The 21,272-nt window shown below is 52.8% G+C and overlaps 1 protein-coding gene across 13 annotated transcripts in view; it reads right to left on the bottom strand.

Annotated features, from left to right (window-relative positions):
- KCNQ2 (potassium voltage-gated channel subfamily Q member 2) overlaps nt 1-16,672 on the bottom strand; it is a 59,490-nt gene extending 42,818 nt beyond the window's left edge. For 12 of the 13 annotated variants that reach the window (XM_084775003.1, XM_084775014.1, XM_084775008.1 and 9 more), the window contains exon 1: nt 16,227-16,672. In XM_084775003.1, coding sequence (XP_084631129.1) covers nt 16,227-16,522 — 296 coding nt within the window. In that variant the 5' untranslated portion in view covers nt 16,523-16,672. The remainder of the gene's footprint in view (nt 1-16,226) is intronic. The other variant, XM_084775004.1, reaches the window with a different exon arrangement.
- Nucleotides 16,673-21,272: the final 4,600 nt, after the last annotated feature.

Below are 21,272 nucleotides of genomic sequence, written 5' to 3'. Positions count from 1 at the left end.
GTGAACATGCCATGCCAGGGCCTGTGTTTTATGCCAGCCATATATCTAGGCACGGAAGATGGTGAGGGCCCATTCCCTGTGTCTGTCTGAGACTGGGGCAGAACTCAAAAGTTGAAAGGGGACTCCACAGAGGAAGAGGAGAGCAGCTGGTGTGAGAGACAGTGTACCCTGTCATTCAAGCACCAGTCAGAAGTCAAGACACTGTTTCTTCCCAACGAGAGCTAAGGATGCTGCCGGGGCCCACACTATGTGTCCCAGCTTACATCAGGCCACAGCAGCACTCCTGAGAACCTCTAACGCCGGAGCCCCGAGCTTCTGAGCTCCTGAACCGAGGCACTGGCGGCGGTGACAGGCTCCTGCCATAACCAGAACAACACAAAGCCACGGTCACATTTCAAAACTGCAATTAATTTCCTTTGCTCATTAGCCAATTTATTCAATTAACTGAGCCCTGAAAAAAAAAACCAATACAACAGACATTTCGTTCGCCTTCTAGCATTGGTTCCAGCTGCTGGGGGTATCTTCTCCCAACTCGGTCAGCGGGGAAGGAAAAGAGAGGACGCTGGGAATCCCAGGACCCTGACAAGGACCCTAGAGGCTTGGGAGCGATGAGAACACATGAAAAATACCAAAGATGCTTGTAGCAGAAAAATGCCAGGACCATCTTACTCCACAAGGCAAGGTAGGAGACCAGAGGAGGCTTCCCCCAGGAGGGTCCCTGGGTCAGATCCTGCTTAGGAAAGAAAAGCAGGGTCGGCTAGGAGAGAAGCGGGGAGGGTGTTTTTGACAGAGGAAAGGTTTGGAGGAGAGGGTGGGCATGGACCTGGGCAAAATAGAAGTCAGGGTCAGGGACAAAACTACAAGGATAGATCTCACAAATAAAGTCCAGAACTTAGCCCACACTTAGTCCAGCTCACCATGCTACCATACAGTGCTTTATGTTGAAAACCCTGAAGCTGAGCCGATGAGACACCTCAGCAGGAAAAGGAGTTTGCCGCCAAACCCGATGACCTGAGTTCAGTCCCTGAGACCCACATGATGGGAGACTAAATCAACTTGGCACACACATGCATGCCTGCCTGGACATACACACACACACACACACACACACACACACACACACACACACACACACACACCCCAAATAAATAAATAAATTTAATTAAACCTAACTGAGGCCAAGGTGCCAGTTGACCTATTCCTAAGGGTCTCTGGCCAAGCATCTCAGAACATTCTGGACACCTTACAGGCAGGCACTTCTGAATGTGGCCATGGTGACCTGGATATACAAAGCCAGTGACTGGGAACATCTTGAGGGAACAAGAACACTCTCGTGGTGCAGCCAGCAGGTTGTATTTCATCCACTGTACAGAGGAAAGCCACTCTGGAGAGGGGCCACCGCTGCAGCTTCCAGAAAGTGCCTCCGCGGCTCCTCCGCTCCACGGTTTGTTTTTTAAGTTTTCAGAACAGACAGAGCAGATGGCCCCCTCCAGGAAGGCTGGTGCAGGGGAAGCTGCAAGGGACACGCAGGAAGAGTAGCGCCCACGCTGCTCCTGGAAGCTCGAAGGCAGGAAGGAGCTCAGGCTGTGTGGTCAGGCTCCTCCCCAGGCAGGAAGCCTCCCAGGAGGGGGGCGGGGTTATCTTAGCCACGCCTCCAGGCCCAGGACAACTGCCTAAACACTTGTGACCTCATCCGTCTGCAAGAACCTCAGTGACTGGCGACTGTCTTGTCCAGAACATACCAAGCCCAACACATCCCACACTCGTGTCCACTTTAGAGCTGAGGAGGGGCACTGGGGGCTCTAGAAGGCTTGGCAGGACTCTGCCACTTCTTACCTTCTCTCCTCGGGAGGGAGGGGTAACGTATGTTCCCTTAGCCTCTAGCCTAGATGATATGCGCATGTCACAGGTTCCCCATCCTCAAGCGCCAGCACAGGGGAGAAATGACAGCACAAGAACAGGAGGTCACCCTCAGACCTGACTCCTACTCAAGCCTAGCCTCCTCCAGGCTAAGGCTTCGTGTGGCAGTGGCCGCTCAGAATCTGTGTTCTGGGATGCTCATCTCTCCCTTCTCTCCTGCCCTGTCAAGTGTTTCTTGCCACTCGTGGCAGCCAAGCACCACTTTCCTTCCCCTCTGGGAGAGGACAGACACCCTGGAACTACACATCCAACATTGCCACCAGTGCTCAGAGGGGCCTGGAACCATCCACAGAGACTGGCCATCAGAGGACCTGCCCCTGTAACAAAATATTCAGACTTGGAATTCAATATTTTTCTTAACCAGATGGAAATGGGGGGTGGGGTGGGGGGAGGGAAGGCAGGGGAGAAGTAGTTTGGAGAGGGCCTAGGCCATGAGATCTCCTCAGCTCTGGGGCTTGGCCACATCTTCCCTCACAGCACCCACAGACCAAGGCTAGCAGTCGTGGGTGAGAAGGGAGCGCCCTCACCAGCATCTCTAGCCCAACCATTGCTAAGCCCGTAGGCTCAGAAAGGACAAGAGGCCTGGAGCAAGAAGACAGCTGGTTTTCTCTGCAGCCCAGAATTACAACACAAGGGGTTTCAGGGCTAATTATGATAATAGATTCAACTTCAGGAGGCTTCCCTGACAGCAGTTGCCAAGGAGACCAGCATCACAAGCAGCTGGTCCCCAGCCCCAGATTCCAGGAGCCAGAAAGGAGCGAGGCAGGGGGCCTCAGACAGTCTTCGGCAACCCACCCTCACGTGAGGAAAGTCTCCTAGAGGAACTGTTCTGTATCTAGACGCACATCCAGGCCCAAATCACAAGAGGCCACAGGGAGAATTAGAGGCGATCTGTCTTTCTCTAGAAGCAAGTCCCTTCCACGAAGGGCAGAGGAAAATCACTTGAGCCAGGCCTGAGTACGAAGAAGAGAAGACAGGGAGCAAAGGTGGGAAGCAAGGACGCAGGGTCAAGGGGCCCTCAGTCAGGCCCAGAAGGACCCCATAATGGTCAGCAACCACTGATGCTAGCACATGTTGAGAGACAGGGCACACGTTTGGGTGTGCGTGCATCCCAGGGATGCCAGGGAGACACTCCTCTCCTCCCCCCTCCCCCGCCCTCTCAGTCTCATAAAAGGGAATCTTTCTCTTCTGGGAAAAAAAAAGAAAAAAGAAAAACATAACAAAGGTGCCTCCAGCCCCTCCCAATCCTGCCTCACACGCTGGCTGTCTCAATGTCGGACCCTGGGAACACACTCCAGCCTGGCTCCTGACCCAAAGGCTGACTGGAGGAGGCCAGGCTTTAGTAACTAAAAGAACGTAACACCTGGGCAGTGAAGGAAGACAGGCTATCACAGATGCCCAGCCCTGTTCACAGCCCTTAGGCTACCAAACTCTGGTTCCGTGGGCCCAAAGTCCCTACTTGCCTACTTCCTGTCAGGTGTGAGGACCCTAAAGGCGGCAACTGCTCTTGCCCCACTCACAAATGGGAAAAGAGGGGACTCCAAGGCCGTTTGCATGGCCCTTATGGGATCCAGCTAGAGCAGGCAAAAAGTACCTAGTACGGAATCCTGTCCACAGGAAGGATTGCGGGTCCACACAGTGTCCCCCAGCAGAAACCTACCCTACCAGAATAATCCCCAGTCCCATAACATTGGGCCTTTCCAGCTTAGGGGCTGGAGTAGTGTAAGGCCAGACCAGGGCAACTGCAGTGAGGCCACACAAATCCCCTCTGGTCAAGATCGCACGCACGTGACTCCCCAAGGACCTCCTGCCGCCTCGTCCATTAGGCGCAGCCAGCGCTGTAACCTGGAATCTAATTTCTCCCCCTAATAAACTGCTCTGCTGCCAGGACCCACTGCCTCCTCCAATGTCAGGAGTGAAGCAGAGCTGGGCAGCTGATGGCTGCTTCTAATAAAAATCACACACAGTTGTTCGTCCCCTGGGCCTAGACAGGACAGAGGCCACACTACTCCGTTGTAAAGGGCTCTCTGCTGGAAAGAGTTCCACCCTCATGCTACCCTACCGTGGGGGCAGTATTGGCCTGGTTGTCACACTGGAGCCCCTCTACCTAACCCAGCATCACCTGTAAGTGCATAAAGTCCTGGGGGAGGTGAGACAAAGTGGTCCAGGGGAGACAACAAGGCCCCCGCCCACACCGGATGCTCAGAAAATGCTTCAGACCCCGACAAACCATAGCCCAGGAAGCCCCGGGTTCTCTGAGGCTAGGCTGCTGACTCAGCATTTGAGGCCTCCACAATGGATGGCATCAGCTACTTCCCATCTTGTCCTCATCTCTGAACCTCAAGGTCAGGAGGTGTTTTCAAGGGACTCCCCCTCCCCCACACTGACCAGTGGCTACGGGATGGTCAACGACGATTATCTCAAGGATGGAAAGTGTTTACAGAGGCCTTCCGCTCTACCTGACCTGCACAACTCTCTCTAGCTATTTGCTCCATCAGAAGTCCAAGACGCACAGGACACCCCCCCCCCCTCAAGCCCAGTAGCTGATATAGACACCATGGGGCCGCCCCAGAAAGGGTAGGTATCTGCTACAGGCACAGATGCCCAAGCTGAGACCATGGAGGGCTCAGCTGGGCAGGAACCCGCCAGCTCAGCACAGGGAGAGCCTTCCGAGGCAACCACCTCATGGCCTGGCACCTCCTACATGAGCTCCCTAGAGACTGAAGTTCCATGAGGTTAATTTACTCCCATTAGTCATCATAGGGGCTGGACAGAGCCCAGCATGTACCAGGTAGGGCTGTCCCAGGTCATTCCAAGTCTACACTGCATCCCTGCCTGTAGAATCATCCAAGAAGGCAGGCAGCCCTGCATTCAGGCTCACAGCCTCCAACCCAGAATCCTCTACTACGTACGCCCCAGGAACTTATCTCGGGCCCTTCCCTTCAGTGTCCCCATTCCAGCCAGCCATGCATCCCACTGAGACCACAAGAAACCGGCCCCATCCTCAATTCCAGGAGCAGCCAGAGAGCTGCGGTGCACATGGCAGACAATTTGTGCATCAGCCCTGCTCACAGCTCTATGCTGGCCCCAGGGCCCTAAGAGCCTGGCCATACCTCCTTCACCCAACACTTTCCCCTGCTCCTCTCCTGCTTTTTCTCAGCCTCACCACGACAACCCCCATTCTTCAGGCCCTTTGCACACTCCCTTGGCCACCTAGGTCTCCTTCTACTCACACAGCCCGGGGACATCTCTTTTTCAGACTTCCCTTCCTCAGACATGCTCACCTTCACTAAGGACACAGTATCATCCACTCTGCCCTCCGCCCTCTGCCTTCTCCAATGCCCAGGCCATCCCCACACCTGGATGCAGGCCATATGTCCTGACCAGTGGAAGCCTGCCTTAACCAAACTGGACCCAGCTCCAGAACGCTTGCTTGTGCCAGTTCCAGCATCACTTGGGAGCTTCTCCATGCTGTTTGCAGAGTGGCTGAGAAATGAAATCAGCGAGGCAAACCCAAAGGTGTGTTCCCTAGAAAAATTATGTGTGCATCACAGAAATTAGCACCCGCCTTAAGGTAGCTGGGCTTGCATAGACTAACAACCATACAGATATAACCCACATATCCATCAAGCAGACAGGAGGACCCCCCCCCCCAGAGACCCACAGGAAGAAATAAGGCTCCTCCACCCTACGGCCTGGGCACCCGGAGGAAATCACATACACACACCCACAGGAAATACCATGATCCCACTTGTAGGAAATGTCAAAAACGAACTGATGACAGGCAGGATGATATCAGTGAGCACCAGGAGCTGGAAAGGAGCACTGTGGGGAAGTGCCTGTCAGCATGAGTGTCCTTGATGCCACAGAGCACCAGCGGCCACGTGGTACTTATACAAACGACCGCTGACTTATTCACCCACAAGTGGTTAGGGTTATGCTGCGGGGAATCTCATCTTAGTTTAGAGTCCTATTAGCTGTGTGTTCCAAGCAACACTTCCTCTATGCCTTGGGGGTTTCTCTGCAGGACAGCCTGCGTACACAGCACCCAGAGAGTCTCCAGCCCATGAGCACCGGGCTCCATGGAGCCACCTTGGTGAAAATGGAGATAAAGCTGAAAGGTGTTTTCTGAGGCCGCTGGGGCAAGAGCAACCCAGTCTCTCTGGGAAAGCTTGAGTGTAGGTATGGTGTTTCCAGCTCACGGAAGGGTTCAACAACTGTGGACTGGGTGTTGCCCCTTCCACTATCGAAGTAATGCTGTTCATGGTCCATACCTGTCCCCTCCACCCCATGGCCAGGCACTCCTCCCTGTATCTGCTATTCCCTGACACACAACCCCCAACACAGATCCTTGTGGACTTAACCTGGGCTCCTCCCCTTGTAGGCCCCACCTTGCAGCTCTGAGGCTACATGTAGCATAGAGGAGCCCTTGTCAACAGAACACTTTCCCATAACTGCTTGGCTGAAAGATCTCCGTGGAGCTTCTCCTCCATCCCCCACCCCCGACTGTAGATCTTCATTTTCTCTCATGGCTCAGGTGGCCCATCAGATGGCCAGGGTACCTTAACAATGGCTCTCCTGACAGGGTAACTCACAGGCCTCCCCATCCACTACCCCAAGTTTGATGGGCAGCCATGCTCCTGGCCCTGCCGAAGCCGTGCTCCTTCCCGGGCTTAGCCCCAGAGCTTGCAGCGTTGGTTCCTGGTGATTATTAAATGCTCTCTCCCAGACACGACGAGCACAGCTCCAATGACAGAGAGCTCACCCTCCAACAAGGCCTTGTCCTGATATGAGCCTGTCCTAGGCCACCTCTGTGCGCCTCCCCAGCTTTCCTAATAATACAAATGAGCAGAGCAAGGGGCCACAATCAGAAATATGGCCTGCAGAAACGGCACATCTGAACAAGACATACCTGTGATCAGAGGTATGTGTAGACATACAGGCATACAGGATATTGACTGAGACGCTATCTTACGGAGTGACAATAGCCCATAGGAGAAGACGCATGACAGAACAGCTGACCCATAAGGAAGTCCCAGTGCGCTATGAACACAGGATAGAAATCAGACCCCAAGTCTCATTTCGTGCTAGAAACTTACAGAAAAGCAGAGATGTGGAAATCAGGCGGCACAAGCACACCTCTTGCTCTCCAGCATTTCCCTGATGTCTTGCATTGGGCATATAATAAAAAAGAAATAATATCCATAACCAAGTGTTTCTGTGAGAGACAGAGCAAGCTGGTCATGCCGGAGCCTCCAGAGCTGTCTGCCCACGCAGTTCCCTTCTGCGTGCTAGGATTCAGCACTTGGCTAATTCAACAAGGTGTCACAGTGCGCCCGCCGTGGAGACGGTTCTCTCATGCTGACCCAGGAAGAAGGAAACCTCCCTGTGTCTTTGTCCTATGCTCCCTGGAGCCCCTAGAAATGACTCCCCGGGCTCTCATCCCTCCCAAGGCTAACAGTTATGACCCAAGCCTCATTTAGAGGCAAGGCAGGAGCAGCAATAACACCACGGAGCTTTTCGTCCACAAGGAAATACGACTGTGCATCCAGGACCATGGTCAGCACCACAGAGCCAAACTCGCCTTCTCCTCCCGCTCCTTCCCAGTTGCAGGAACTCCTACCTCCTCCCCAAGAGTAGCAAGCCTTCCTCTCAAGCACCAATATATGTACAAAATACTGTTTTGGGTGAAAACATTAGCCATAAAGCCCTTTTCCAGTATCTCCCACAGCCCGGATGTGTGTGTTAAGGCATCTAGGACCCTCACGGCAGCAACGTTAGCAGTGGTGAAGTCTCAGATAAGCCCTTTGTTTCCATCAACAAGGAGCCCTTCTTCACACATGTTAGCATGTGCTCAGGCAGTGGGCCTGGACGTGGGGCCTGGACACTTCCCCCACACTCAGCGCAGGAAAATGTCAGAACTGGCAAGGTGCATGTGGCAAGCATAAGGCCATTACAAATTCCATGGTGGCCTACAGTGCACCCTGGGAACGAGCATAAATAATCTCTCCAGAAGAACCTGGAAGACACAGCTGACTGGAGAGAAGGCCAGCCCGGGGAATCACTGCACTGCAAATCACCTCATACATCCCCGGGTTTTTCCATTGGAACATCTTCTCTATGTGTGTTTCGTGTGAATGTTGTGCACGCTCGCGCGCGCACACACACACACACACACACACACACACACACACACTCACACGCTCAAGGAAAACTAAAGAATGTCAAAGCCAGAGCTAGGAGATGGACAGGAATGGTGCAAAATGTCCTGCACAAGATCAAGCCAGTTAATAGTCACCACACAGCAGGAGGAGGGCTCCCGAGGCCCCACCCACAGCTGAGGACCTATTGGCAGTTGACAGCTGCTGAAGGATGGAGCATCACTTTTCTCTGGAAGGTGGCCACATTCGTGTGCTAAAGGCAATACTGATTGGATTCAGTAGATTATAAAAAACAAAATACCCGCAGGGCGTGGTGGCTTACACCTTTAATCTCAGCACTCTGGGAGGCAGAAGCAGGCGGATCGCTGTGAGTTCAAGGCCAGCCTGGTCTACAAAGTGAGTCCAGGACAGCCAACAGCCAAGGCTGTTACACAGAGAAAACCTGTCTCAAAAAACAATAATTTAATGATGATGATGATGATGATTATGATGATGATGATGATGATATCCAACTGTGGTGGTGTGTGCCATTAAGCCCAGCATTGGCAAGGTAAAGGCAGGAAGAGTTCTGTGAGTTTGAGGCTAGCCTGGTCCACATATCAAGTTCGAGGCAAGACAGGGTTACAGTGTAAGACCTTTTCACAAAATAAAGTAAAAATAAATCCTGAAAATTAAAAAAACAAAAATTTTAAAAAAGACACAAAGTAGAGAAGATAGTTGGGGAAAGGAGCAAGGCGAATAGACGTGGATATGGCCGTGATACACTGCATCTATGTATGCAACGTTCAAAAAAAAAATAACCAAATATAAAATCAAGGGAGCATCCTGATGCTGGTGCTCCCTTAATGTCCCTCCTGCAGGCATCGCACAGCACCACTCCATCCAGCTCAGAACCACGCACACTCAACTGCATTACCCATCAACATGGTCTCTTCTGAATGGCTTTTGTAATTTTTTCCATCTTTATCTTGTTTATCAAAACTGTGGCCCGTGAAGAAGTTGGACCTTGCCTCATATTCACCAACCAGTGTCTTCCCCAAGTCAGAGCAGAAAAGTAGCGCCAGCCTTACAAGGTCCCCACCACTGAGGCCAGGTAGAACCAGGAGCAGGGAGGGAGTGGCACCCCATGTGATACCTTGGAGACGGCTGACACCCATGAGGTCATCAAGGAATCTATGCAGACAGCTTTCAAGCAACTCCCACCAGAACATTCTAGAATAACTGTCCTACTGGGCATTCACAAAGTGATTCCTGATATCAAAAAAAAAAAAAAAAAACATAAAAGAAAGAAAGAAAGAAAAGAAAAGAGACTGAAGACCTAATTTAGTTCCAGCTGCAGAGCCTGCAAAGCCCAAAGACAACCAGGGGGGCGGTGTGGAACACATCCTACAACCTCCATGCAGAGAAGCCGCTGTCCGAGAGCCCTGACCTCTTCCTCAAAGGCCCTGATGGCCACAGCAGCCACTCCCTTCCGCCAACTGAAGAGGGTCAGGGATGACCAGGGTGGGTCTCCACTCCCACAGCAAAGACCACCTGCTTAGCAGGAGTGCATGACAGCTCAAGAGCCCACATCCTTCTCAGCAAGCCCTTCTAGAATATCACTCAGCCTCACCCACTAGGCTCCTTGCCTCGGGTGGCGCCCGGAAAGATTAAGAGAGTGAGGATGAGGCTAGGAAGATGGCTGGGTTGGCAAAGTCCTGGACGCACAAGCACGAGGACCTGAGTTTGAGCCCCAGTACTTGTGTTTAAACAGCCAAGACATGGTGTACACGCTTGTTATCCCAGCGCTGGGGAGACAGAGACAACCTTATCAGCGAAACCCAAGTCTTAGCAAGACCTTGTCTCCGCACTGAGGTTGACCTTTGGCCTCTACACACATGCTCATGCACACATAGACCTACACACAGAGAATAAGATACAGCATGCAGAATCCCAGGAGGACTCTTGTTGCTCCGGGTCCTGAACAAGGCATTAGTTCTGAACAGAGCGGTGATCTCCACACTCGACGGCTGCTCTCCAGACCCCGGGCTGGGAGCAGGGACATAGGAGTTCAGCACCTGCACACTGCTCATAGGAAACACCTGGGATCCTGAGGCTGGCAAATAAGGCAGCAAGAAAGCAGAAATCTCCCAGGCAGTGGTGGCGCATGCTGGAGGCAGAGGCAAGAGGATCTTTGTGAGTTCAAGGTCAGCCTGGTCTAAAGAGTGACTTTCGGAACAGCCAAGGCTACACAGAGAAACTCTGTCTTGAAGAACCAAAAAAAAAAAGAAAGAAAGAAAGAAAGAAGGAAGGAAGGAGGGAGAGAGGGAGGGAGGAAGGGAGGGAGGGAGGGAGGGAGGGAGAGAGAGAGAGAGAGAGAGAGAGAGAGAGAGAGAGAGAGAGAGAGCAGAAATCCAAGTTCACTTGGTACAGAGAGGCTCCAGTAAGATGCCTGGCTGTAGAGGCTGGGCAGGCACATGGCAACCATGAGTCACTGCCAAACTGACCTTTGGGACAGTCACAGGTCAACTCAACATCCCCCCCCCCCCCCCCAGTATTTCATCTCAAATCAGATAAACTGCTTCTGCTGTTGTTAGGCAGTTGGACAGATGTTACCAGGTTTCCTCCTCCAGACGACGGCTTGGTGCCTGGTGCGTCACCGTGAGTGAGACGCTGTTTGAAGAGGCTCCTGGTGCTGTCAGCAAACTGTTGTCTGAAAGCAAAGCCCAGCTCCAGCCCATGAAACGGAAAGGGCCACGCTTGGCAGGTGTCCACACACAAAGGACAGTGCTCACTGTGAAGGGGCCTCAGCCAAGCCAACTCATCCACATCTGGGTAGAAGGCGGGTGTCCACGGGCCTTATGCAGCAGTCCTCTGCAGTCTGAGAGACCTAATAGCAGAATCTTCACGCACTGTGTTTTTATATCCAGAGTCACGCCTCTCCTTAATGCCCAACTTAGGGTGCTGTGACACGTGCCGCTCTTTTCCACAGAGGAAGAAATCTTCAAACTTTTAACCAACACATAAACAACACTGTTCTAGGAAAATGGCTGATACTCCTGGACCTGGCCCACAGGACAAGCACCAGGACACTCACATCTAAACCTAAACCCACGACTGCTGTTAAGCAGTGGCCCAAATCATCTTGCCGAGAATAAGGTGCAGACTGTGTCCCAAGGGTTTGCCGAAGGGTTGGCTGATAAATGGGAGGCCGAGAGTCACTGTCTACACCTGGGCTTCTGCACCACACTGGATAAGGTCTCACTCTGAAAAACCTCAGGCAGCCAGGGAACATCAGCACTTACAAGTCTTTGTGTCTAGTGACCTAAATCCACACCCACCCCGAAACATAAACTCACATATTGTGGACAAGGAAACTGGAGTCAAGAATCCGGAGCTAGTTCATGGTAGAAGGGCCACCCAGTGACCTCTGTCTCAAAACCTTGCCTCCGTTCACCCCTGAGAGGTAACAAGAGTCCCCTGTCAACCCTGCCTCCAGCAGCAATCGCAACAAGGCTCATACTTGGTGGGTGGAGGCCGCGTAGGTGGTTACACGGCAAGGTGGTCTGCTTCACTCAGAACCATTTGGTTTTTGTTTGGTTGGTTTAGTTTTTCGAGACAGGGCCTCTCTGTGTAGCCTTGGCTGTCCTGGAACTCACTCTGTAGACCAGGCTGGCCTCGAACTCACAGCGATCCGCCTGGCTCTGCCTCCCGAGTGCTGGGATTAAAGGCGTGCGCCACCACGCCTGGCTCAGCACTATTTGCAATAAATAATAAGAAATAGGGCACGTGCCAAGAGCCTTAAAAATAAGCATTTTTTTTCCTCATCAACTTTGACTTACCAAGGGGCAGCAGTTGCCAGCTCAGAGCTTACTCTCCTCTCAAAATGGCACCCACTAATGTCACTTCAGCCTTTAAAGGATATGACCAGGAACGGGGCCAGGACCAGCCCTTCCGTCCAACTACAAGGACACACAGATGGCACACAGCACATGCCACATCCTTTTACATGTCAACTCAGGACTCATACACTCGAATCCAGCTGTTAGCACACCCCACAAAGTTCTCCAAAGGGCCCTGGGTCCTACAGATTTGCCCATTTCCCTAACTCAACTTTACAGTGAGTAGCGAGGTCACTGTTCACACTAGGAGGTGCTAAGACCACACCAGCCCTGTTTTCTCACTAACAGGGGGTTGTCAATGTTCTCCAGGCTGGTGGCATGCTGTGTGTCCTTCTGAGTGTCTATATAAATGGCTTTACATATCTCACTCATGCTGCTGTCCATAAAAATGAGACTTCTCTGCTACACTACCCAGACAGCCCCCTGCCTAGTTGCTAATTCGTTTTTCTTTACCGATGCAAGGGTGTTTAAAGATTTACTCTACACATGGCCAGGGCACAGGGACTGTAACCATCCTGTCTCCTTAGTGTCATTTAAGTTATGAGTGAGGGTTAGAAACTGAGCAGACCTAGCAAGGTGGACCAGCCCAGGCTCCATAAGAAGCACTGGTTTCCTTGGAAACCACAACTCTCTGAGGTATTTCCATCTTTGGGGAAATTTCCATAAGAGTCTCTGAATCTCCATCAATGAGGCTGCAGGAAGACCTGCTACTTGAACGAGGCTGAGCACACACCATGATTCCGTGACCAGAGTTCTTTTCCAAGTGCCACACATCACACCCTTGGTCCTAGGGGCTTGCCCATTTCCCGAGATTCAACCTTACAGTGAGTAGCAGGGTCACTGTCCACGCTGTAAGGTGCTGAGGACCACACCAGCCATGTTTTTCTCTTTAACAGGGATCAGAACACCTCACCTGGGGTGCACTGAACTAGCCAAGATCATGAGGATGTACAAAAGCCTGTGTGGTTTTGCCCATTGGAAGACACTCAGAGGCCAGACCTTGGTACTCCAACTGACTATCTCTCCTGTCTGCCTCAGACAAGGACCAGGCCTGTGCCTATTCCTCAAATGATCTGCCCACTCCAACTTCCAAGGCCCTTACCAGCGTCAGAGCTAAAAGCAGGTAGGGGGAGTGAGACGATGCCACAAGGCAGCCCAGGTACCATTCTACTGTGGAAGGAGACCCTGAACACGGCCTTGATCCTAGACTCTGCTTTTTCTGTGATATGGGAGGTGACACCTGGCTGGACAGCCTATGGCAATGGCTCCAGGGGCTCCTAACTCCCTTACAGGGATACCTGGACTCTGGGGACAGAGGGTCTTGGTGATCAGGCCAAACAGCTGGGCCATGGGTAAGCTCAGAACCAGCAGTACAAACGCCCATGGCTGGGTTTCCCGTTCAGTTATTTCAAATGCCATTTATTTCTTACCTGTCCACTGGCATGGATGTTGGAAAGATCTACTTGTCTACCTCTCAGATCTCAGATCTAAGGCAGACCACCTCTCAGCTTGCACAGGAAAACCTTTTCAGCCTCAGTTTCCCCCATCTTGCTTCTCTGGCCAGCAGGCAGTAAGGCTAGCATGCAGTAGGGGTATCATAACACAGGGACTTTCCCCCTATGTCCCACTCAGCTCTCTTAAGTACAAAAGATGAATATGACACCTCTAAGGACCCCCATAATGCTCCCATCTCCACTCAGATTTGTCTTTGCTGTGGCTCACCTTTTGGGGGAGCTGGGCAGTTGGTTCACAATGACTTTGCCTGGGTGACCCCCAGGCTGAATGCAGAGCTGTTTTTGAAAACATCTCTCACAAATAGTCCATAATGGCATCACTTTGTAAAAGGCAAACTGTAGAGGCCCGTGGCCAGTGAGTCTGATTGACCTTGCCTACCAAGGTCCAAGCCAGGAGTGGCTGCTTCCCTCCCGACTCTGGGCAGTGGCTGACCACAGAGATCCAGCAGGACTGACAAAGGGGGCGGTACAACTGGACCTCTCACAGACAAGGCTTCCATGGCCTAAGGCAGAAGGAAAGTGGCCCAGGAAAACCCAGCACTGCTTTGATGAGCCTTGGCCCTGTTCCCATCGAGATGCTTAGCCCCAGGAGGGGCTGCATCTTCCTTGCTAACTAGTGAACAAACCAAACAGTGCCTAATACTCAGCATGGCCCACTCCATGGAAACCAGCAGTCCACACAAGGGTTGGCCACCTCCTCAGGAATCTCATGTAAGGGTCAACGTGGAGGATGCCGTGCCTGGACACTGGGGGCATGGGTCCTGAGCAAGAAAGGCAGTCAGAGGTGTGTCAGCTTTCACAACGGAATGAAGAGGCATCCTAGAAAACACCAGTTGGTCTTCACAAAGCCAAAGGTGGCTGTTACCACCTTCCTGATGAAAAAATAAGGCTATCAGAGGTTCTGAGACTAGATGCTTTTATCTGGCCCTGAGTTAGCAACAAGCGACTCTGATCTCCTCCCTGCAAGCCCCAGGCACAAAGTAAAGAAAACAAGAGATCCGCAGCAGGATAAAGTACGATGGCCACTTCAGGGGCACGGATTGCTCTCTGATGGACTGGGGCTGACTTAAGGACACGTAGGTGGGGAGCGGACACAGGCCCTATAAAGCAAGGGCTTTGGATGCTGCTACTTTTAGGAAACTGGATGCAGGCAGCAGAAAAGAGCGCCTGACAAGTCATGGTCCCATAGAGGCTAAAGACCCCCACATAAATCCTAGATAATGCTGCCAGTCTGGGTGTCCACACCCAGCTCTATGGACACAGGATCCCATCCTGTCTTGTGTCGTAGGAGTCACCTAGGGCCGGGACCTCGCTGGATAGCTATAGCCAGCCATAGTGGAAACCTTTGGGCCCCCCAAAACAGCCAAGGAGGAGGTGGCTACAGGAGAAGGACCATTAGGGACACATAGGCTCTTCCTTCGAGTAAAGAGAAACACAGGACCCTGGGCAGGGGGAAAACAGATTCACCTCTCTGGCGGGGGTGGGGGCTGACACCACAGGATGCTCCGCTTGGCCAGCCATTGCCTCGGGAATTTAAGACTTTCCGCAGGATCCCCCTCAGCTCTCTTCTCAGGTTGTGGTTACCCCCAGGAAATCATTCTGCAGGCAGCCAGGAATTTCCCTCTACGGACCTCCCCTTACCCGCAAACCTACCCACATCACATGCAGAACTAGCCCACTCACGGGCCAAGGCCAGGACAAATGGGCACCTCGATAGAGACTTTTCCAGAACATGGGTCTCACTCCCAACCCAAATGCTTCTCATACAAAATGGCCGAGTCTCAGTGCTCCTCCTCTGTCCCTGGTTCTACTGAAATAGGAGAGCCAGCGTCCTTGCACTGGGAGGTTATGCATACCAACGCGCGAGCACACACACACACACACACACACACACACACACACACACACACACCGTGTGTGTACATGAACACAGGGTTCGACCTTTGCTAGCTCTGCCCCCAGGAGGAGCCCCAGACTTGGGGACGGGGCAGACCGTTCCAGGCCCAAAGCTGGCAATGCTGGGGATCAACAGCGGTCCCTACTGCTGGTCTCCGCTCAAGGATCTAAAGCTCAGAATGTACAGAGACCATTGGCAGGTGCAAATGTGCTGCTTGGAGTGTAAGGAACAAGGAGAGTGGGCCTCCCGAGATGGATCCAGGCAGCTGCCCTTAGCCTAGGGCTGAGGTGATGTGTTAGGTCCCCTCCCCATTTCTCCAACCCGGAAGCTCAGATGGGTAGCAAGAGGTTAGGAGGATGGCTGAGAAGAGGCCAGCCTCTTCACCACCCCTACTTGGTTGTCGGGGAGACCCCACGGGGGTGCAGCGGGGCGAATGAGTTCAGACCTAGAGCAGAGCCTCCCTCCCTCCTAGCCGGCCCTTTGTTCCGCGCTGCGGGCTGTGGGGAGGGGCCTCTCCGGCTGAGGGGGGCTGGGGCGCCAGTACATCCCGTCCTGCGGGGGAAGGGCTGGTACAACCCAGCCAGGCGGCCGTAAACGACCCCCTCCCCCCCACAAAAAAAAAACCAGTCTCTGACTCCAGAATGATCACCAAAGTCACTCCAATCTCTGTCCTTTGCTTTAACCAGAGACTGCAGTGCCACGACCCAAACCTCACGCCCACGACACGAACCAGGAGCGCGCGCGGACATGCACACCAGGGTCCCTCAGTCCACCGCAGCTGCGCCTGGATTCAACCCGGGGCCCCGCTAGGGTCTCGCCAGGCCCACCGCGCACCGCATCGCGGGCCACTTACACGTAGGCGTGGTAGATGAACGCCCAGCCGCGGGGCCGCTCCAGCACGTTGTAGAGGAAATTTTGCAGCTTGCGGTAGAAGGCGTTGCGCTTCGGAGGCTTCCCGGCTCCCGAGCCACCCGCCCGCGGCTTGCTCAAAACGCTTCCGCGCTTGGGAGCCTCGGAGCCGGCGATGAGCAGCGCGCCGTCGCGAGTGGAGTCCGGCGCGCCGGGGTCCAGCCCCACGAAGCCCACCTTGAGCTTCTTCTCCCCGCTGGTGCCGGGGTACACGCCGCCGTTGCGCGACTTCTGCACCATGGTGCCTGCGGCGCCCAGTCGGGCGCGGGCTCAGCGGGGGCGGCGCGCAGGGGGTGGCGCGGGCCCCAGCCCAGGCCTCCGGTCCGGTAGCCGCATGGCCAAGGCGGCTGCGGCTCTGCGCTCCTACCTGGCCCGGCCGCGCGCGGGGACGCTGCGGCCACCCGGCTCCGCGCGCGCCTTGGTGCTGGCCCGCTTCCGCGAGGGCTCCTCCCGCCGCCCCGCCCCGCCCGCCTTAACCCCTACGACGCCACTGTAGCTGCAGGCAGGGATGGCCGGTCCAGGTGTACTCCCTCACCGGGCAACCCTTCCCACTCTCCTAGCCTGGTGATCCTTGACAGAGAGTCCAGCCCTGCTGTCACCTCTGAAAAGGGCAAAGCTATGTAAGCAAGCTCTATGACCCAGCTCCAGCTCGCTGGGGATCCCAAAGTGAGACCAGAGCTGACCTGGGGTGGGGAAGTGGACAGCTTTGGGAGAGGAGGATACAGACCATTGTCAATATCTGAGTCAAAGATCAGCCCGCTGGGCTCTGAGCTCTTAGCATCACATGGACCAGACATGGGGCTCCATCTCTTCACTGGGTGAGCAGGGACGATTGTAAGACTCTCCAAGGGTAGCCAGAGCAGTTCTACAGCAGAATCCTTGCAGGCTCCAGGCTTACTGAACCAGCTGGACCTGGTCGAGGGAGGAGGTCATAGCCTGGCCTGGCCAGTCAGAGGACGCCTTGAGGTACAAGAGGAGAAAAGTACTGCCCATTCCCTGAGCAGGCATGCTTTACCATCACCGCCGGGTCATCTTCCATTCAAGTCGCTGTTTAAAAAACAACCTATAGTCCGCCTGGAGAGATGGCTAAGTAGTTAAAAGCTCTGACTGCTTTTCCAGAGGCCCTGGGTTTGGTTTACAGCACCCACATGACAGTTAATAACTCTTAACTCCAGTACCAGAAGACTTCACGCCCTCTTGTGGCCTCCTTGGACGCTACAAATGTGGTACCCGTACAAATATGCAGGCAAAACATACCCATACACTTAGCACCAAGCAAATTTTAAAATAGTATTTTAAAAATAACTTAGATAAGTGACTACAGCTCATAGGTGGCAACTGGGAAGGACCTGGCCCATCTTATCCATTGTCCTGGGACAGCAGTTTCTCTGATTAAAAGGCAGAACCCTAACCAGGTGGTGGTGGCACAAGCCTTTAATACCAGCACTCTGGAGGCAGAGGCAGGTACACCTTTGTGAGTTCGAGGACAGCCTGGTCAGTCTACAGAGAGTCCTAGGCCAAACAGAAATCCTGTCTTGGGAGGAAAAAAAAAAAAAAAGTCAGATCCCTGAGGGCCAAATGGCCCTAGTTCCCAAGGAAGGAGATGATGTGTTCCAAGAGGAGGCGCTGAAAGGAGGGCAAGGTTCAAGTTTGTCTAGACTTCTATAGCATCAGCAAAGACAAACTTGCTCATCTTCTCTTTTCTGGGGGTGGGGGGTGGGGGAGGGGAATGGGGACATATCCTTGACGCCATTGTGAGCCATTAGCTAGCTCCGCAAACTTCCTGGTGTTGCAGAATATGAGCCCACCCTACACAGAGACAAAATAGGAAAGCTCAGAGGGGAGCAGGCTTGGTGTAAGAGACCTCTGCATTCCCCAGACCTCTGTTCTCTACCAATGTTGTTTGTACCAACAGCATTGCCACGTTTCAGAAGGTTCTAGAAAGTGACTCCTTTGTCATGGCTTATAACTCCCTGCTTCCTCTGCTTAGGATGTCTTCCCAGCAAGCTGGCTCATTAATCATTTATGGTTTTTTTTAATACCATGCCTTGCATACCTGTGGGCCGCCATGCACTGTCAGCAGCTCTGTTACCAGGATGCGGCTGGCTTCCCCAAGACCCCAGGAAAGTGGCTCATGAACACCCAGTTAGACAAGCAACAGGAATTTCATTTTATTTAAAAGTAGATGGGGAAAGCGTACAGGCCCAGGCCATCTTTGCCAAGACTGCATTAACAAGATTCCAGAAGTGGGGCGGGGGGGGGGGATGGTGGAAAAATTCAGATGTACATGATAGCTCCAGCTGGAGAGAGCTCTGGTCCAGGCTGCAGGCACCAGCGCCAGTTTCCTTTAGCCAGGCGCTGTCCCTTCAGCACCTCCTTCATGCCCTGCCTGCTCAGCCTGTTCCTCTCTCCTGCTCCTGGGGCAGGAAGTCTAGGAGACACACACACACACACACACACACACACACACACACACACACACACACACACACACACACACCGTTCTGCTATTTACTGAGCTACATGAAGCAGGCAGAGATGTTGGACCATCAAAATACAGGATCACATTGGCTCCTGCTGTATCAAAGAGCAGTTTGAAGTTCTTGCCGATACCGCTTGTCCTTGAAGTACTCCTTATTCCTTCCTATACAGAACAAACGGACGGGGACAAGGCTTTGTATTAAAGACCTTGCTTTGCAAGCATAAGGTCCTGGGTTCCATCTCTAGAACATTTTTTAAAGTTGGTGTGTTTAGCCAGGCATAGTGGCTTACACATGTAATCCCAGCACTCAGGGGCTAAGAAAGGAGGCATATCAGGAGCTCGCAGCTAGAAAGGACCTTTCTCAAGAAACAAGCAATAAGGGGGCTGAAGAGATAGCTTGCCCACTAAGAACACTGGGTGCTCTCCTCCCAGAGGACCTGGGTCCAATTCCCAAAACCACACAGCAGCTCACAACGGTCTAACTTCAGTTGCAGGGGACCTGGTACCCTCAAACAAACATAAATGCAGGCAAAACACCAATACACATTAAAAATACATCTGTAAAAAAAGAAAGAAAGAAAGAAAGAAACAAGCAATAAAATCCAAAAGGCTACCAGGAAAATATTTTCTGCCTGGGCCTTCCTGAACTTGTATCTTTGTACCCACTGTCCCAGAGCCTCGCCAGGTGAAAGGTCTATAAGCCATGGTTATTGTGGCTACTCATGATGGAGACCCACAAGCACATCACCTCTGTAGAGAGCTCTACACAGCAATACATGTCAGAGGAATGGAAACCTGCCATTCTTTCCCCTTCCAGCTGAAGTTGGGACTCTGGTCTCACAGATATGAAGCACAGGGAATGCCAGTGGAAATGGCATTGCCCTCCATAGTCTGCCCTGGCCAGTCTGTCAGTAGCCTCCAGTGAAGCCACGGCTGAGACAGTCACCATCATCGAAGCACCCCCACCCGCCCACACCCATCACGATGCCCAGCTTTATACTTTCGGCACACCTGGCTGTTGTGTAAAAGCATTCACACCCTGAAGTTTGGTCACCCTCGTTCTGAGGGTCAGTGAGTACAGTCAACCGTGCATGGAGATCTCTTCCAATGGAGATGTCCTTCCAAGGAAGACAGAGCAGCTGCCAAGGACCAGAAGGGGAAAATGCTGCCAGCCGGGAAACAGACTCAATTTGGGGAAATGAGAAGAGACAGGTTCTCAGTCACTCTGGCTGGGCAGAGCTGTGGTTGTTTTAATCCTATAATTTGAACAACAGGAAGTGCCTACCCAGGCAGAAAGGCCCCCTCAGAGGAATTTTCCACTATTAAGAAGAACCGAGTTGGTCTGGATCATGGAGAGAGATGAAGTGAGGAACAGACAGATATGAAAGCACCGGTTTTGCTTTTGTTTTGTTTTGTTTTTTTTTAAATCTGACAGGAACACTTACTGGTTGAAGTCAATAGGAATTTAATTTATAAGGGATTTTGTTTGCTTGCTGGCTTGTGCTTAAGGACCAGAGCTCTCTCAGCAAGCTGCCCTCGCCCCTGGCAAGCTGGCTAATTGCGTGAGGAACTGAACTTGTACTCCTCAGACACTGATAACACGTTCGATGCAAATAGATGGCCAGTAAATGACATTGGCCCTACAGGTATGTGATGAGGCCTTAAGGCATGCTTTCCAGGCTGCCCAAAAGCTCTTGGTGCCCTCCTCTGTAGAGGCTGTATGTCCTCGAGGCCCTCCGTCTTCATTTCTGAACCACAGTTTTGTAACTAGCACTTAGACACCCCTTCTCACGCCCCAGGCAAGTAAAGAAGCTGTGGCGATTGTCCGTGTCCTGTTGCAGATAAACGGTGAAGAATACAGAGCCCCTTGTCTCAACGAGAGCACAACACCAGCTGCTCTGTGGGGGCAGACCATGCTGCAACCTCAGGGCTCATTTGTGCCAAGTACTTTCCAACACACTCTGCATGACCAGCCTCACCACTCCCTCTGTCCTCAGACACTGTCCTCAGCACCTCGGTGCCTCTCACTCAGTTGCATGGACTGTGCTCTCAGCCCAGAGTGTTGTCCATGTTCCTGGTATTGGGTGGACATTGCCTCTGCTCAGGAAGGCTCTCAAACCAGATGTCCCCATTCCACGGCACTCTCCCAGCCCTAGAGCCTTGTCAGTATGAAACCAAGCCTCATCTGCTTACCACATGCTCATCTTCCCTGTGCAGTGAGCTTGGTTTGGGACCTTATGGCCTCACTCATGGTCCACAGAACCCTGAAGGGCAGCCCAGGAACTGCATGGCTTGGGCCCTTGGAGTGTACCCTGGGAAGGTGTGGGTGGCTGAAGCTTTGTTCTCTAGAGATGCTCCTGCAGGCAGAGTGGTCAGCACCTTCCCACACACAGGCTATCTGCTGCTGCCCCCTGCCTGCAGCCATCTCAGGCTCACTAGAGAGCCTTGCTTGACTGATAGGTAGGCTTGAATAGAGCTATCCAACCCTGAGCAGAGCCCCAAAGGCCT

Source organism: Acomys minous, assembly GCF_964271855.1.
Source record: "Acomys minous genome assembly, chromosome: 3".
NCBI lineage: Eukaryota > Metazoa > Chordata > Mammalia > Rodentia > Muridae > Acomys > Acomys minous.
This window is presented reverse-complemented; position numbering and strand designations above follow the sequence as displayed.